General features: G+C 37.7%; 1 protein-coding gene across 1 annotated transcript in view; it reads right to left on the minus strand.

Annotated features, from left to right (window-relative positions):
- EPHA6 (EPH receptor A6) overlaps window positions 1-20194 on the minus strand; it is a 795505-nt gene that overhangs the window by 307888 nt on the left and 467423 nt on the right. The window contains 1 exon segment of the mRNA XM_040980604.1: window positions 11371-11495. Within this exon segment, the coding sequence (XP_040836538.1) occupies window positions 11371-11495 (125 nt within the window).

A 20194-nucleotide genomic window follows, 5' to 3' on the forward strand; every position in this document is an offset into this window, starting at 1 on the left:
GCCATTTTAATATGAAATACAAAGACTTAGAAATCACCTTTAAATAATTGAAGGCAACCATTAGGAGTATAGCCAACCAGTCTCTTAATGGAGAGGTCACGAGGGACAATAGGCATAGAACGTCTTTGAAAAGTCCAAGGAACATTTGGTGGTTTCAAATTGATTTTTCTGGGCAAATTTCCCTTTTATTTCAAATAGTAATTGTATCAATGTCATTAATAATGGCTGCTGCAATGGTCTCTGCTTTACTTTTCAAGACAAAAATTATATTTGGTCAAAGAAGCCTCATAATTATTCCTACTTGTTTGAAGCAGAATATAGACTTAGGTTTGTTCTCCTTCATTTCTGAATCTGAGACACTTAAGTCTTCCCCTGGGGAATGAGGATAATAATAGCTGAGCCGGGAAATGAAGCAGCTTACTACACATGCTTACTATGCGGGAATAAGCTAAAAGAGTTTGGTTGTAACAGTTTAACTCCCAGACCACTTCAGTAGTATTATGTTTTTTTTTCCCCCTAAATTTTGAAGGTCAGGTGTATTTTTTGAGGATGTTAAATACTTTTCTAAATTAAGAAAGTAGCCCATGTTCTAAAAGAAAATTTTTAAAGTGATGTGCTGATTAACAATTAGAAAAGATGAGCCAAATATCTCAGAATCTAAGAACTGGTTGAAGTAGGAAATACTTTATTGGTTAGCTATGTCTCTATTAAGTTATTTGGATGAATTATGTAGTACAAAACCAAACAGATGTTTCTACTTATATGCTCTTTCTTGATTGAATTTTTTTCTCAAAACTTGCCATTAACTGCACCATGATTTAGAATAAAAAAGGATTTGGACTTGTATGTTTGAACACTTAAAAATGTTTCTGCTTTTCTCAGCTGTCTTCGATGCATGCAATGATACACACATATTCTAACACAGATATTCTAATGCTACATGCTGGATAATTTTTCCACAGTATGAGCTAGCCTGATTGTCTTCCCATTGCTCCTTACACAGGTGTATGGCATAGTACTTGTGTTCAACATTGTAACTAATACTGATTCAGGAAAAGCTCAAATATTTAAAAATTTTGGAGTTCAAGAAGGCATTTTGTTGATTAATATACTCAAATCTAGCAATCTGTTTTATAGGTTGAATTTTTCATTATTTACATATTAAAAACTTTTTAGCATTAATATCTATGAATAATTACGCTTGAAATTTCAAAACTTTGTGAAAAAGTGGAATAACATAATTTGTTCGAGAAAATTTCTTAAGTCCATGACATTTTACCAGAACATATATTTTTCATGACTGTTTAGAAACTCCTGTGCACACACAGAAGATTCTTTTTGTTTACAAAAAATGTTTTATCCCTCTTTTAAACTGCAGAATTTTATTTCCTAGGAATTGGTCTACTTTAATTACCAAAATAATCAAGATTACAAGAGTCAAAACAGCATAACTCCTCCGAGTGGAGTATGTGGCCAAACATTATTATTATTATTTTAATGTTAAGCCAAGCTTTTCATTTTAATGTTTAACACTATGATGGTATGCTGGATATGCTGCAGATTTTACTTGGAGATTTAATTAGGGTGCTTATGTTTCTTTTAGTTTGGAGATTGAAAAACAAAAATAAGTTGCCTGAACAAAAGAGGGATCATACAAGTATGTGTGTTAGGATTTAAGTGGCCAGTCGGCCATAAGACACAATTATTCTGTGTGTGTGTGTGTGTGTGTGTGTGTGTGTGTGTGTGTGTGTGAAGGGAGAGAGAAAGAGAGAGAGATTGAGAGAGAAAGAGAGAGAGAATATTTTCTATACAACTCTGTCTTCATGAATGATTAGATAACAAAGGCATTAAATGTATTCATCATAGGCATTAAATGTATAGATGGCAAATGACTAAACAGCAATATTTGACTGGCATATATTCTCTGTATTATCCCCTTTGGTTTTTGAGGAGCATGAAGACAGATGAAAAATAAAAGAAAAATTATGGGGTTAGAGCAAGAACAAAAGGTTGTTGATATTTATGGTAATTTCCATTTTAGTCCTCCTTTTTGCAGTTTACATGCTATGACTATTTTCATATCTATTTGACTTATTGCTACATAACTTATAAAACAGCAATAATTAGTCTGATTATCCTTGTAGCTTAGCTAAGATGTCTTATGTGGGAAATAAATGTAAAGGACTTCTGTATGAGTACTAGAACCACACAAAGTAAAACTGGAATGGCTGTTGATACTGATACAAATATTGGCACATCACATATATTATATGCCTATACCTGCGTTCCACCACTAAGTTAAATGACTTGTATTTGGGTCCGGCATGATGGCTCAATGAGTAAATCCTCACCTTTGAATGCACCGGGATCCCATATGGGTGCCGGTTCGTGTCCTAGCTGCTTCACTTCCCATCCAGCTCCTGGTTACATCCTGGGAAGGAGTAGAGGATGGGCCAGCGCCTTAGACCCTGCACATGGGAGACCTGGAAAAAATTCCTGGCTCTTGGCTTCAAATCAGCTCAGCTCCGGCCACCATGGCCACTTGGGGAGTAAACCCATGGATGGAAGAGGTTTCTCTATTTCCTTCTCTGTTTAAAATTTGTCTTTCCAGTGAAATAAATAAACCTTTAAAATAATTTACATTTAAAAGTCTCATTTGATATATTCATCATAGAATCTTATAATGTTATCAATTCTCTAATAGACAAGTAGTGTAAGGTTTATTTAAAAAAAAGAAGAAAAGAAAATTTTAGTTATATTTTATCACACAGCTAATGATTAGCAAAGCCTGACATCCTGGCCCAGGACTATCAAAACCGTTCTGAATAGATAATTACTCCCTTTTCAAGGAGCTTAAAAATAATGTGTTATGACCATTTGTAATTTGGCTGACAAACTGAAGCAGAAAGGAATGTAAAGGTTTGTTTCAGATCTGTATCAAGTTAGGCAGAGATTATAGTACAACGATTCATTCTATCTTTACTTGAAAGGTTTATATTTTAAATCATAGTATACTTTTGCTGTCATGTGCCTTTTCCCTTATTTCATAAATATTATTTTGAAATGATTAGTAATTTATTCCAAATTAAACAAGGTGCAGTAGAAAATTGAATGCGCTACAGTAAGTCACTTTTAATATCAGTCAATGATGGTTAAAGTCTAAGTAAGCAATTGTATCTCAATTAGCAGGCATATAATTACCTCATCTTAAAATGAATTGATGGGGATGAAATGCATTCAGTTAATATTTGTAATACTTTTGTCTTCTGCATAATCCAATTTTTATATTAACACCAAGATTTTTCTCCATCTTCATTCAAGATCAGAAAAGTACTTTCAGCATTACAAACACAAAGCTGTTTTACTTCAGAGAAATCTATAACAATTTATTGAACAAAACTGGAATTTGCATTGTAGTAAAGAGTTGTCTTGCTTTGATGGGACAGTTTCTTAATCATGGACATGCTACAAACCTAAGATGCTGGAGCTCGCCACTAAAAGACAGCAATCTGTAAATCAAGCCAGACAGCTAAAGGCATGGAGCCGCTAACAAGTTTATTCAGGAAGACTTTTATCAAAAGTTGCATTTTCCTTTTACTGTTTTTAATATTTTGAAAGTGATGTGCCTAATTAAAATTATGCTTAAAATGCACAGTTAAAAACAAACTTTTCATAAAAGTTTTTATTGAAAGGGTGATATTATCGAAAAGACTAAATTTCTGACTGACTTCAAGGAGAGCTGTGACTCTGCCTTTCCCTCAGTGTGGTTTGTATTTCTCTATTAGGATTCCTAATAAATCGTTGAACAAAACAGCAGAGATAAGTTGTGCAAATTGGTAAATATCCACCTAGTCTTTTTAAGAAAATCTCATAGCAAACATCACATGGTCTTCATACAATCACTTGATTTCATGGATTTCATTATTTAGGAAGCTTTGGAGTATCAGAAAAGCAAATTTATGAATTGTTAGTTATGTCTGTATGGATAGCCCTGAACAATAATGGTCTGAGGAAGAGGTAAAAAACATGGTTGTATTTCTCAGTTGCAGTTCTTGAAATTCATATTAGAAAATCTGATAATATGTATTTGTAGGTATTATTAATAACATCTACTTTTTTACCATTTTAGGATTAAAACATAAATATATCCATTACATATTTTGCTTTCAAAAGCACCCAGCTTACATTTTCCTTTGATGATAGTCCTTTTAAAGCTGATTCCACATCGAACTATTGGCAATGTTACATTAAAAATGTGGTGTCTCTCTGGAGTTTTTGTTTGATTGATTTCTACCATATTATATCATATATTAAGAAGAAGCTTAAATTTTTGTGCCAATTACTCCTCATAATGATTTTATTAAAAGAAATGAAAGATAATAAAAAAAACTTCGATTTATACATACTTTACAGTATACTGGTTCTTGGTATTAGCCCAAAATCTCACCTTGAACATTTTTTAGTGTTTTTTCCTTTTTGCATGACCTGTCTTATAAGAAACATTGTGATCCTCTAATAATGTAATACTGAAGGGGTATAATCAGGTCTCCCAAAACTACATGCCATTGCATCATTTTCTTTACTCTAAACAATAAATGTTTTTCAGAAGGAAGTGGGATTTACACAATTTATCATGTTTGAATAGTCTTATGCTTTTTTTCCTTTTTAGAGATAAAAACTTGACGATAAAATACATGGACTTCCTTGCTGAAAAAGCTGCTAATCTTTCAATCTTATGTTGCTTATGCACATGCCTACATGTGAATTTTTACATATGTCTATATGTTAAATTTTATTTTATTTTTATTGGAAATATAAAATCTTTCATTCTTATTTTATTCTAAATTATTTCCTATGCCTTTGGGCAGCAAAGTGAGACTCAATAAAGATAACCAAGTCCTGCAATTTTAGATGTTGCGAGGAAAACAATTTCTCTATTTAACCCAACACCATCAAAAAGGAGAGAAAGACATGAAATCAGGAAAGTGAAGAAAAAGCAATTTGGGAGTAGAAACACAACTGATTCAGACTTTAGGACGTGAAAGTAAATGAAAATACAGAATTTAGAGCTAATTGGAAAATACTAAGTTTGTAGAAGTATAATTAATGTGCAATTTCATATTGGTATACACAGAACATCAGGGATAGGAATGCTATTCCGGTGATTACCTACAACCAAGAGAATCTCCAAAGCTATAAGCAACAGTGTACCGGGTACTGGAAACCAGAATATAAGCTTTTGATATGTGTGGTATTTACACTCTTTAATTTGGTCTTATATGCTTGAATCTTGATGAAATATCCTTATCTTTGAAAGAGAGGAATCTGAACTAATAGGCCTTGCTAAGTTCTTCCCAAATGATTGCAATTAGTATGTACACCTCTTCAGTATGATTGTCCATTCTTCATCAAACCCACACATAAATAACTTGCCTGTTTCTCTGGGTCTTGATTACATTAAGGCTCTGTTATGTAAAATTTATATTAAATACATTTTTGTATGTTCCTTTCTTATTTGTTACTGGGTCCTCAGTTATAAGCCTAGGGATGCAAAAAGTACTGTTCTTCTCCTATAGCCAATTTCAAAGTTTTGGGAGATGTTTATTCAGAGTACTTTGTTTCATTACTGCTGTTTCTGTTTTTCTCTTTTGCCATATACTCTGTCTAGTTTCTATGTTTCAAGCAAATCCGTTCTTAAAATCAAATGCTGAATAACGTCTATAAAATATAATGAATTTCAACACTAGAGTAGTTAGTAGATATTGGTAATTTTCAAGGCTGTGCAGATTCTGTTCTTGATGGAATGTTGTACACATCTTATTAATTATTTCTATTTGACTGTATGGGGGCTGCTGTTGCTGAACTGTTGGCATCAGTCCCAGCCTTGCTACCACAATAATCTCTGCTCTGGGTACCATGGGGCTCTCTGTGCTCAGTAAAGCAGACAGACATCCACAGAGATTTCACAATTGGGTGTGAAATCTCTATAATGAATGCTTGTATCAGTAAAGTCCCTGTCATCTATTTTTTTCTTTCAGGTAATGTTGTTTTAATTAGTACCAAATGTTCATATTTACTTTCTCTATGGTGGACATTGTAATAAAAATACAGAATCATAAAAACTACATTTACCAGCACAGGAATTTGCTGATTATAACAGAAACACTGATCCATATCCAAAACTGACTTTGTTCTTTATTTACTGATTTTTGCTTTAGATAAAAATTTTAGATTCTGATATCACATAAATAATGTAAAACAGAGAAGTCCTAGCCAATGATACAGATATAGTAATAGAAGTTTATGTGCAAGTTAAACAGGTGAGATCAATTATCCACAACTGATTAAATGAACTGAGAAGCTAGGCCTCTAGAAACACCCCAGGTTTGGTCTATGGATCTGCACTTCAACATCACCTGCAATTGTTTATAATACAAAATCTCATCCTAATGTCCCCATCCTCCCTGCTCAATTGATTCATAACCTAGATTTCATCAAAATTCACACGTTATTTATAAGAGCTCATGCACAGTTTTCCACAAGCGTCACACTTTTTCTTACTTTTCTGTACAGTAATCACTTTTCAGTTCACATGAAAGTGTAAATTAAGGTTTGCAAAATACACAAGTTTGATTGTTATGAGGAGGGAAGTTGCAAAGCACAAAGCAGATGTGTTCTATGCCTAAATAATGGATGGAGGTAAGAGTACCATTCTGAGAAGTGAGCAAAGAACGACAGTGGAAAAATGCAACAAAAGAAACAAGGAAAGGAGTATGAAGAATGTCTATTGACTATTTTATAAGAAGGCGGGATTTTTTCACTCTTTTGCTGATTACTGCTATATAATTATTTCTTTTTTTATACAAAGTTGATATCAACTGATTGTATGTTTTCAGAGAAATGAGAAATAGTAAATTATTACCTTTGAAAAAAAGCAGTAAATGCGCATGACACGAGTGTGACACATTGGAGTTTTGTACCTGCTGTCTGACTTCAGCACAAAAAGACTTTAGGGACTATGGTATGTAGACATGGTGGCCTTTTGGAGGTGGTTAGAATCAGAACAGTTCATCAGGGTTGAGTCTCAATGGATAGATACTGATGGCTTCAAAAAAGGAATGAGACACAAGTTTCTTGTCATGTAGGTGCCTTGTGTGCCACATGTGTCTGTCAGTAAGAAGAACATCATCAGGTGGACCCTCAGAATTATTAGCCAACAAAAATCTCTTTTCTGTAAAACTGAACCAATCTGAAGGATGTTGCTAGATAAAGTGGAAAAAATGGCTTCAGGAAGGACACCAAGACTTTTACCAAGATATTACTTTAAATCATTACTGATTGTTGATTTAAAAATTCTTATATTGAAAAACCTTTAACTTAAAAATCTCTTATTAATAATGCATTTTTAGTGTCACAAAATTAGAAATTGTAGTCAAATTTTATAGATTCTACTGTAAAAAACTGTGAGTTTAGGTAATGTCAAATTACATTGATTTTGTATTACATACAGATAAATTTTAACCATCTGGATATAAGAAATGATTCCTTTTTTCATCATCAGTTTTCTTAAACAGAATCCTAAACATGCTGACTGTGCTAAAACTTTATAAGATTACTTTAAAGAAAACAACTTCACCAGTCAGTCTTTAAATACTTGGATGCAAGAATAATGAACTGTTATGGGGTATTCATGTTTGCAAAATGAGTTACCAGTTGGCATTTAGTGGAGTCACACAACACCCTGGTGAGATAGGTATGTTTTATGGCTGTCATTTTCTTGTAGCAAACAGGGCATCAGAGAGTAATGAAGTGCTTGGCCTCAAGGCACCTAGAAAATCAGCATCAGCAGAAAGGCTGACTTTTCTAAAAACATCTATTGTGATGAAAACCATCATGGCCAGTTTTAACAACCACTTCCTGATAGTGTGATTTTGTTCAAGTTACTCAGATTCTTTGACCTTAGTTTACTGTTTATAAATTGGGAAGAATAATACTATTTACTTCAAAGCAGTGTTATTAACATTAACTACTTCATGCATGCAAAATTTTTAAATGTAGTAGCATATAACTGGTCAACAATTTTTGCCAACCAGTTATTAGTTATGTACTTTCTGAGTGCTAAGAATATGCAATTGGACAAAAGAAATACTCCAATGAACATCAGAATCTTCTTTAAGATGAAGTGGAGCTGTATATGGATTTGTCATGGATAAGGAGACAGAGATCAAAACAAGCTGGAGAAAATATATAACGGTGCACTCTTCTAGGGCAGCATCCAAAACTCCCGCATAAGGTTTCCAGTAACCTAAACTTGCTATAATAGCAATATTGGGGTACTGGAATTAGTAGTGACTGAAAATATCCAACATGGCTACTAATTATATCCACACTACGACACACGGCTCAGGATACCATTATAGAAATATTATCATGACTGACATTCCTATTCCCAAAATGTGTCTGATGCTATGACAATTCTGAGACCTCCTAAAAAAGGTCAGAAAATGGGTAGTCACCAAATTCCTAAAAATCCCTAACTCTCCTTGGAAAACTTCACCCACAGTACCACTTTTTAAAGTCTCCATATGACAGAAAACGATAACCCCAAACCTGTGTGTTGCAGTCTAACATACATCTGCATCCCATCCTGAATGTATACTTTTGCTTTGCTAATAAATCTTATTCCTCTAGTAACCTTTATGTATATCTGGTTTGTGAATTCTATGGTATATTATGTAACCTTTCCCCTCTCTAATTAGATTTTTTTAATGAACAAATAAAGGCACACATCCTTATCAGCTTTCTTCACATGTTTATTTCCTCTCTCTCTCTTTTTTTAAATTGTTGGAGGTAATTTTATAGTGGTTGCTGACTTTTTCAGTTCCTGCACATGAGTTCTAAACCAAGAGAGAATGTTGTTAATTCAGTTAGAAAGTCATTAAGGAAAAGCCTAGCTGTATCCCACATTGACTGTAGCTTGTGTGACACTGACAAGAAATGATCTCCTTTTCTTCAGGAACATACAAATATTTGGGAATCAGATACACAAATAAATAAGCAAGATTAATTTTGACAAAATAATTTCCATAGTCTGAATGCTTATTTTTTTTAACTCCTCACTTCTCACACTGAATTAATATCCTACAAAGGCATATAGGGAGCAGGGTATTCGGGAGCAATTGGAGAGTGCAGTACTTATGGATGGCTGCTGTGTCCTGAAGGAAGTGATCCCAGAGAGCCACCTGGCTTCCACCATGTGAGAGCACAGCTTTGTGTGAATCGGAAGGCAAACACATATTCTTCTTGCAACTTGATCTTGAACTAACTCCTTGTCTAACCATATTTTCAATTCAATAGTATTGAGAATTTTTGTTTTCTAACATAATAATTTCATTCAGGAGATTAGACTATCAATAAAAAGTCTTACAGAATAAAGCCAAGTGTGCATCTAGCAGTAAATATGGATATTATATTAATCACTATTTTTTAGAATTTTACTGATTTCTAAAATTTTGATTAGCTTATGATAGTTCCTTATTAAATATGTATGATTTGTGACTACTTGAGAATACTGTGTTTTTCATCTCCAAAGATATGAAGTATAAAACATTATAAAATGAGTCAGTGATTTCTACATAATAAATATAGCCCTTATGACACAATAGTTTTATAAATTTATATTTATATTTGTGCAGTGCAATAATTAGAAATTTTTAGCACAAGATGATTTTAAGCCAGTAAATATAAACTACGTAATATCATCTGACATAGGTTGTGAACTTTGAAAGGTACATGCAACAAATTTCTGATTACGTGCTGACTTGGTCAATTTAATTTAACTCAGTAAGCTCTTTTTTCATTAGGTTGTGTTTCTACCCAAATAATTTAATATTTCTGTTGACTACATAATTATGAAGTCACCAGAGTGTCCAAAGTGGATTCAATCATGTTGTATTACCTCTCCCTTAAATAAAATTATGTTTACTAGGTAGTAAAACAAGAAAAAGTGGGTTCCATTTCCCTTTTCCCTTATATTTCTTCAGAGGAAATCCAAACTGATTTTTGATATTCCTGTTGAAGCTCAGAAACCTGTACCCCAAATATGTGCCTTTGGACTTAGAAAGTGGAGAGTACTTGTGAAGAAGCAAATGCAGGAAAGTGTTTCCCTGAAGTGTCCTTAAAGGCAGGATTCACCAGAGAGAAACTCAATTGCTTTCAATCCTGAGATTTCATTAACCCAGAAAGACTGTACTCACCTACAGAGGAAGAGTAATCTCACATCACACCTACAGCCCAGAGCAGATCTATCCCACACAATTGTCTTTGGACCTACTAATTTCTTTTAAAAATCATTTATTCCCACTCTGAAAGTGCCTGTTTCATCCTTTCCTTTCCCCTAGGAAGAGAGTATTTAAGCCTCAAATAAATGGCCTTTTAATTTGCATGGTTCTGTGCAACATGCATATTAATACTTTCATATGTCTGTTCTGAATCTTTCTATTTCAACAGATTGAGCTATCAAACCTCCAGGGAAAGTTTGACTCCTTTATATTTTATTCTAGCAAGTTAGAGAAATTCATAATATTCCTTGTTTTTATAGTAAACAATAAGAAATTATACATTTTCCCAAGAATTTTAAAAATTTCATGCTTCCTTTTTCAATATTCAAGAGTTACTATCAGTGTAGTGAGACATATCAGAATTAACTACTTGGTTTGTTTAAGATCTTTACCAAGAATACCATGATTGGAAACATGAAGGAAAGACAAAGGGTAAGGGAGAATATAACTGAGAGAACAGAATATTGAGAATAGCATTAAATGTAAAAAAAGGAAAATTAAGGCTAACAGTTGGTTTATCAATTAAATTTCTCTTGATAGCATCTTTTAAAGTAAAATAGCTACATTGAACATAAAAATATTTAATTCACTATTTCTATGCCAAATCATAGTGACATATAAGTTTAATTCACAATAATTTGCTACACAAATCTTCTTAGTTTATTGTCAATTGTATAATTTTCATAGTTGAATTTTAGTAAAATGCTATGATAACCAAACTAAATGTTGAAGAATTACTCTATTATATAACTACTTCTTACTCTATTATACAACTATAGAATAGGCCATCATGGAGATGAACATCTGGCATTTTTTTTACATTAATGTGATATAAAACAAATTAAGAAATTATACATGCAATAGTAAGAGGGTGAAAAGAGAAGTTTTCAGGAAAGATTGAAGAAAATAGTTTTAAAACTAAAGTAACGTGTCGCAACAACATGCTCTCTCGCTCTCTCTCGCGCGCTCTCTCTCTATATATAGTAATATATGTATACATAGTTTTATAGAAAGCTCCAATAGAACCTACTTTTTCATAGTACTTGATCTCGTAGTCCAGAATTGCTCCATTGGAAAAAGCGGGGGCTTGCCATGATAGCGCAATGCTATTCTGGGATGCCCAGTCCTTCCTTACCATACCTATCAGAGAAGGTGCTGAAATGAAAGGAAATAACTAAGAATTAATTGGCAGAAATCATTTTCCACAACTCTTTAATATTTTCTCTACCAAGTAAAAGGTAATTTTTATTGGACAGGATACTGACATTGATGCCTAATTAATAAAATACTTTTGGAATCAACTTTGCTCATATTTTACTCTACTCAATACCAAGGTTCTAAAGTATATTTAGAAACATTTTAGATGGCATGGGGAGAAACTTAGTTATTCCAAGAATAAAGGTAGAATCCACTATCTTGGTCTAATTATAACATATATTTAAATAAGCTTTCATACCGATGTAAGTCCATAAGTCAAACATATTTAGTCCCTATATTTTATCAAATATAAACATCATATAGAAAAAAATCTCTATAATAATAATAATTCTTGAAGCTGTCATTGCACATTTAACAAAATTTCTAATGATCAACTCAATAGTTACAGCAAGTTGTTGATGAGCATGAAGATTATCTCTGTATGGTCTGTGACATCTGAAGGAAATGGAAATATTTAACTTTGGAAGTTTATATTCAGAATCACATGTATCTTATTTTGCTAAGAAGTATATGTGATTCTACTTAAGCAATCTCATAAGCCTCCAATATTTAGCTAGAATGTGTATATTATACAATTTTTTGGTAAATTTTATAAGTCCCATCTCATTTTTAAGTATTCCAATTTTTACAAGCAGCAGCACTTGACAAAAACTGTTAAAACTCTCACAAGGAGAGGTTCATATTAATTTCATATCCATCAAAATAGAAAAAAATATAAAAGTTTTAACAACAAATTCTATTGACTATGGAAAAAAGTGCTTTGAAATATAAGTTGGGAAACACAATTTTTGATGGGAAAAGCAACAATTTGAGGTAAATTTCTGATTCATTCATATTGTCACATTTTGCAGTCAATCCAAGACACTGCTCAACACAAGCTTTCATATCTAATAAATCCAACAAAGAGTCAGACATCTTGAAAAAGAAGTAGATAGAAATCTTGAAAATGGCAAACTAAGTCAATCAAATAGTTCAAAGCCTCAGAGACAAACTAGATCAAGAAGAAAGAAAACCTGAACTTGAACACAGGACTTTGGAACTATGAAAGTCAAATGAAAACTAAACCAAAATGTCAGCAGCCTCTGAAATACCTGAGATAACATTAAATGAACGAATAATCTAATTTTGTATGTTCTTGAATATCTGAAATAAAAATATTCAACAAATGCGGGAATGTATTCAGTAACAATAGCTGTTGGGTGGATGCAAATCAAAATCACAACGGGAAATCACCTAATTCTATTTACAATGTCTGTTATTAAAAAGAGAAAAAGTAGTAAATGCTTGTAAGTATATTGGGAAACAAGAACCCAATATACTTCTTACAGAATCACAAATTATTATAGCCATTCAGGAAACAGTAAGATTCTTCTAAGAAGTAAAAATCAATGGGGGGAGGGTTGTGGGAGGAGCGGGGGAAATCCCAGTGCCTATAAAACTGTATCACATAATACAATGTTATTAACAATAAAAAAAAGAAAACATACAGTATACAAAAATAAAACATAAAAAATTTAAAAAAAGAAGTAAAAACCAATTAACCATATTATCCACCTGCCTCACCTTAGAATACATATATGATAGAAATGAGATCAGCATATCAAAGATACATGCATGCTCATTTTCACTACAGTAATATTCACAAGTCTGGGTTTACATTCAAAGTGTCCACCAGTGGATGAATGGGTAAAGATAACATGGTATACATGCAGAATACATTCAGTCATTTAAAAACAAAAAATGAAACTGTCATTTGCAGAAAAATGGATAAACTCAAGGCTACTGTTACATGAAATAAAATTACAGAAAGACAAACAACAACTATATGCTCTCATATGTGTAAGTTTATGAAGAGTCCATTTTAATTTAAAAAAGTGATTAGTAGAAGTTAGGAATGACGGATGCCAAGGGAAAATAGAAGGCTGGAAAACAACTCAGTGTCTGTCCCAGTGGCTTATATTCACTCGGGGAACCACATTTCATATAAACTTAATTCACCTGTGGTTCTTTTGTTTTCTGACTAATCACAACCAGAAGGTCTTCAGGTGGACAAGTGCATGCCCCGAGAGAGGCAAGCAGAGTATTTGGCCAGTTATCTTAGGAATGTGCGCTACCTAAGGCTCTGGTCCTGCCAACCATCGGACTGTGTCAATGCAGTATTTCTTACACAGCCTCGGTTCTCACACAGCTGGCACTGGTCTGTCTCTGCTTCTCTGGCTGCTGCTGACCTTCCCAAATTACCTCTTACACCTGAGCCTGAAGCACCTTAAGGCTAACACCTGTGTTCAGTCTTTGGCCATCTACTCCCTCGTTGGCAGAATGCCTCAGCAGAGTTTGTCTTCAAAACACATAATTTCAGCTTTTGGCACAAATTTCCTTTTGGTAAGGAAATGTAAATTCTACTCACTGGATTTGATCATTTTATGCTCTATACAGATGTTGGCAAATTGTGCTCTGGCCTACCAGAAAGATACAATTATTTTTTAATTGAGAAAAGAAGTTAAAAAAGAGAAAAGATACTGAGGAGTGGTTTTTGGCAAAGCGCTTTGAAGACACCATGTGTGAGGTTCACATCTCTTATGGGAGTGCGTGTGTTTGAATACGGGCTTCATTTCCTGCTCCCTGCTGAGGCATACACTGGGAAATAGCAGGTGCTGCTGCATCTTTGTTACCCATGTAGGAAACCCAGACAGGGATCCATGATCCTCTCTTTGGTCAGCCTACAACCCAAGTGTTGTGCGCATTTGGAGAATAAAACAGAGTACGAAAGAAGTCTGCTATCAAATAATAAAAATAAATCTCTGCTCTGCTTCACTCCACAAGTGGCCACAATGGCCAGTGGCAAGCTGATTTGCAGCAAGAAGCCAGGAGCTTCTTCCAGGGCTCCCACAAAGATTTGCAGAGAGGAAAGACACAGAGGAAGCCCTTCTGTTTGCAGGCTCAGAAGGGCCAGGACTGAGCCAATCTGAAGCCAAGAGCCAGAGGCCAGGGATTTATTCCAGGTCTGCCACATGGGTGCAGGGTCCTGATGTTTTTTTGACCATTCTCTGCTGCTTTTCCAGGCCTTAAAAAGGAAGCTGGATGGGAAGTGGATCAGCCAGGAAATGAGCTGGTGTCCATATGGGATGCTGGTGCATGCAAGGTGAGGATTTAACCATTAGGCTAATGCACTGGGCCATAATTATATATGCAAATTTAAACATGGACACCTGGGTTCAAGGAAATGCAGAACGCTTTTTTCTCATCTTCCACTTTCCTTTTATTTCCAAATATTCATAGCTTACACAATTGTAAAATAACACATAATTTAAAACAATTCTAAATACTTGAAACAATATATCCTAAGCCTTATTCTACATTTTCATGCAACTTCTATAATTATTATTTTAATGGCTAAAATATTTAGTGATGTTGATTTCTATCAATTCACTCATCTAATGTAGAACACTGAAATTCCCAATACTATCTTTACGTTTTTGGGGTTTTATGCACAATCTTTTGATTTTGTTAATTTTTTTAATTAGAAAAGAGTGTCATGTAAATATGGAATTTCACAGCCATACTGTATACTAGCATTTTTCTCTACAAAGAACTCTATCTGACTCAGTGCTATGTCCCAGCAGGTTAAAATGCTGGCATCCCATATGCTTGCCAATTTGAGTCCTTGGCTGTCCCCTTGCAATTCAGCTCCCTGCTAATGTGCCTTGAAAGGCAGTGGAAGATGGCTTAGGTACTTGGGTCCCTGCAGCCATGTGGGAGAACCAGATGAAATTCCATGTTCCTGTTTTTAGACTGGTCCAGGCAGGACTGTTGGATCATTTAAAAAGTGAATCAGTAGGGGTGCCGTGGACCCAGCAGGGACGGGGTGACCCCGTACATGCGGGACTCGAACTGTGATCGCGGAGGGGCGGAGAAGTCTGGAGCTCAAGGCGGGGAGGACGGGAAGGAGCCGAGGGCGGGAAGATGGCGTCGCAGCCGGGAGCAGGCCCAAAGGGGCGCTGGAATCTGGGTGCAAGGGCCGGGGGTGGCGGAGTGCACGGAAGGCCATGCCACCCCGACTGCTCCTGAAGGAAGGCCCGGGAGGGACGGGTCACACCGAGGGGCCCCGCTGAGCCCCAGCCACCTTCCTGGAGTCCTTGTCCTGTGACAGTTTGTGGAAGGGCGGGGGGGTGCTCGGCCCCAGATGGCAGCTCCGAGCCGGGGTTTTGGAGAAAGGAGACCACAGCCCTCCCTGACCTGTGGGCTGTTAGACGAGAGGACAAGAGACGGGGTGTGAGGTTGGGTAAAGGGCGCGAGGGGGCTGGAGAGGCGAGGCAGGCCTCAGGGACACAGGGCAGACTGAGCCCAGCGGTGTCCTCGGGTCCCCTTCCCCGCTCCTGGGGCCAGGGTTGCCGTCCAGCAGGCTCATGCTGACTGCCTCCCCCATCCAGGCGTGGCACTGGTGCCCTTCTCCCGTCACCCCGGGGGGCAGGGGAGCTGGGCAGCCTGCCTGTTGGGGGCCCGCCCATGGGAGGAACCCTCAGAGCAGGAGGAGGAGGACAAGCAGGTCTGGTGCGAGGCTGCTGTCCCCAGCTTGGAATGTTGATGGCTTTGGTGGGCCTTGAAGGCGACGTGGGGAGCACCTGAAGCGCCTGGCCAAAGAGGCCCCAGACCCCGGTGTGGGGAGAGGGCTGGCTCTCCCTTGCATTGTGCCTGGCGCGGCAGCCTAGTGGCTAAGGTCCTCACGTTGGCACACACTGGGATCCCATCTGGTCGCTGGTTTGTGTCCCAGTGGCCCCTCTTTCCATCCAGCTCCCTGCTCGTGTCCTGGGAAAGCAGTCGAGGATGGCCCAAAGCCTTAGGACCTGCACCCAAGTGGGAGATTTGGAGGAGGCTCCTGGCTTCGGATTGGCTGAGCTCTGGCCATTGTAGCCACTTGGGGAGTGAATCTCTGTCTCTCCTCTCTGGAAATCTGCCTTTCTCTCTGTATATCTGACTTTCCAATAAAAAAATCTAAAAAAAAAAAAAAAAAGTGAATCAGTAGATGAAGATTTTATATTGTCTCTTCCTCTCTCTCTGTATAACACTGTCTTCCAAATAAATGAATAAATACATAATTTGAAATAAATGAAAAAGTTGTGTCTATATACATTAGGTAAACATTTTAAACAAAACATCAAAGCAAAGGGTGTAAAAACAATTAAGAACTCAATATACACCTACAAATAATGCATTCTCCCTTTTCACTGAAACCAACTGTATGCAGAATTTCATTTTAAGAATTTGCCTTCAATATAGGAAACCTCAAGCATTTATTTTAAGTATATTTCATGAATTTTTAATAACTCAGGCTTATACAACATCTGAATCTGACATATTGTGAGAACAATATACCAGGGAATATAAAGCAGAAAATAATGTTATACATTTTATTCTCCCACATGAGAAAAATTGATTTTAGGATCCAGCACTATTGATTTTTCACTTCTGACTCTAAAAAATTGGAGAAGGCAAGAAATGGGGTAATAATATCCTCTGGAGTGGTCAGATCAGAGGCTGAGTGAACTTCCTGGGGACACAAGCAATGTGTCCTGAGCAAGAATTACATATTGAGTGTAATTTCTGTAGGACAGCATTTCTGATACATATCACTTCACAATCTCTTGCAACTTGGTTATGACCTCCAGAAAGTGATTATTAAATAGATAATCACACTCTTCAAAAATTGTTTTAATACATATTTTTCTGATTACTACATTTTCCAAATATCACATAATTTACCAAAGACTATATTTAAAAAACATTAGGGAAAGTAAACAAGAAAATTGGTTAATAAAAGATTGTTGCCAGCCATATCTGTATGTACTGGCTACATGCCGTACCCAAAATGGCGCCGGCCGGAAAAGCCACATCTTGGTGTTTGGTGCAGAGTCACGTAGCATTCACTGTACTGCGCAGGCGCCTAGCGCATGCGCAGTGAGCTGCGGCGCGGCAGGCACGTAAACACTGGGACTGACGAATCCAGTCGCCCAGAACCCTGCGTAATCATGACGCCGACCTATCATCGGCGGAGGCGGGGCCAGACAGCACATAAGAGCAGAAAGCCTGCCGGGGTTCGGCGCGTCCCTCCTCTTCATGTTGGTGTGCACAATAAATTTTACCGCAGGAGGCTTCACTCGCATCTGCGTCTTATTGCTGGGCGGTAAGACACGTGGGCGTGACAACTGGTGCCGAAACCCGGGACTTGGAGGGGGCCTCCCGTTCAAAACGGGACGAAGTCAGAACTGCGGCCAAAAGACAGGTAAGGAGCTCTGAGAGGGAGAACTTTCGGGTGACTAGGAGCATAAATCGGAGGTATATGAGCCGCCGCTTCTGGTTATAGACATGGGCGCACAAGTCTCTCTGGTAAAATTTTTACAGATGGTTTATGCCCCCCATAAGGGAGCGGTCAGAGAGAGTGACGAAGCCCTTCAGTCTGCCCAGGATAGTCTCTCAGAAACAGAGCGGGAGAGGAGAACCGGTTTGAAGCAAAAAATAAAGGTGAAACTTAAAGCAGTATCTTCCTCATCAAGTTCGGAGACTTCCGACGCTGAGGAAGGGTATAAGTGGGATAGGCGCTTAGAACGTAAACCTGCAGGAAATAGACAAGGATTAGAAAAGGAGAAGAAAGATAATGGCGGTGCTACTGCGCCGGCCACGCGCGGCCCATGGCCTCAGGACTCTGGAGCCATTTCATCAATGGCTCCTCCTCTGTGACGCCATCTGCCCCGCCCATGAGTTATGGTGCCGGCTCTTCCTTCATCGATGCAGCCGCGCGCCGGGAACTTCAAGATATGTTCCCCGTCTTAGAAGAAGAAAGGGAAAGAGTTCACAGACAGGTAGATGCAGCATTAGTGCGAGAATTGGCCATGTCTGTAAAGCAATATGGTCTTCACGCCAATTATACTTTGTCCCTGTTAGAACGTATGGGGGGAATGAATATGACTCCCTCTGATTGGCAATTTGTGGTGAAGGCTGTTCTCCCTAATATCGGATCATATCTAAATTGGAAGAGCCTATGGCAAGAGCTTTTGGCTGAGACCGCCCGGGCAAACCAACAGCGCGGCGGTGATGCTTTGACCTGGACTTATAATATGCTTTCCGGACAAGGCCAATACTCTGATAATCAAAATAGATATCCATGGCCAGTGTATACCCAGATCTCTACTGCAGCTATAAAGGCATGGAAGGCCCTTTCACTTAAAGGGCAAGAGAAACTGGGCATTACACAGGTTAAACAGGAGCCAGATGAGCCTTTTGCTGATTTTGTGGCACGTGTAATGCAGAAAATGAGTGTCAAATTAGTGACTGGCATCCCTTATAATCCACAAGGTCAGGGGATAATAGAACGTGCTCATCGCTCTATTAAGGAATTGTTGCAAAAACAAAAAAACACCTGGGAATCGTTTGGCCTCGCCAGTCAGAGCCCTCGGGCCACTCTAGCCCTGGCTCTCTTCACCATCAATTTTTTACAGCTGGATGAGAAAGGCCTCAGTGCTGCAGATCGTCATTCCCTCAAGACGGTGCAAGAGCAATCTTGAGTCAAGTGGAAGGATGTTCTGGAGTCCAAATGGAAGGGCCCAGACCCAGTTATTAGGCAGGCTCGAGGAGCCATTTGTGTGTTTCCACAGGACGCCCCAGTTCCGGTTTGGGTTCCAGCTCGATTGACTCGTTCCTGTCCATCACCGCCTTCTGACGTTTCTGCAACTGCTGGAGCGCTTGCACAAGGATCTGACTTGGGGAAGATTCATGCAGACCCGCAATCAGAAACTCCTCCTACAATCCCACAGGACAATGGTGCCCCGCCCAGTGCAATCACGGCTGATAGTGCAACTAATGGTCTGTATGGCGCTTGTGAGGATCGTGATTGCTGAGCCACGATGAAGAGTTTTGAGTGTTTTTCCATGACCCTTACTGGTCGCCCACTCAGCCCGAGTGTTTCCTTGATTTTTCCTTCTTTGGATTTGCCTTTTCTCCCTTATGATGATATTAAGGAGAATGTGAGTAATTTTTTATTCTCCCTACAGGACACGCTTTGTTTTCAAGCGTCTCCTGAGAATTTTAGTGTCAAGGTTTATGTGTTACTTCTATTCCTTTTCAAAATGTTTCAATGGCTGCTAATCTTTCTTGCCAGCTTTCTTCCTATCTTTTAGGAAATTGGACGAGAGAATTTGATATTTTACAGTCGGAGTTGAGAATTGCCATTGTCCAGATTAATTCTACACGGGTGGATCCTGTAGTTGCTGAAACCCTGGCCACTTGGATCTGGAACATCACTTCCCATATTAAGGAATGGGTGGGAGTGGTTGTGCTGATTCTGCTCTTATGTGCAGGCTGTGCCTTATGCCTTTTTTGCCTGTGTCGTCTGAGACACCGCGCTCAGCGAGATTGTGTGACAATGCATCAAGCCCTACTAGCCATGCAGTATGGTGACTCCCCCATGGTATGGTTGAGCATGCTTCAACAGGCTTAGTTAAGAGCATGGACATCATGGCTCCTGCACCTCAGGTCATTATGGCATTGCACTGAGTTCGAGCATGATGCATAATGCACCTGACTAGCCCTTGCACCTCGCAGGACTTATCCATTGCACGCGAGAGGGTAGTCAATCTTATAAC

This window comes from Ochotona curzoniae, unplaced genomic scaffold (genome assembly GCF_017591425.1).
Source record: "Ochotona curzoniae isolate NIBS_2020 unplaced genomic scaffold, NIBS_Ocur_1.0 contig_3498, whole genome shotgun sequence".
Classification (NCBI taxonomy): domain Eukaryota; kingdom Metazoa; phylum Chordata; class Mammalia; order Lagomorpha; family Ochotonidae; genus Ochotona; species Ochotona curzoniae.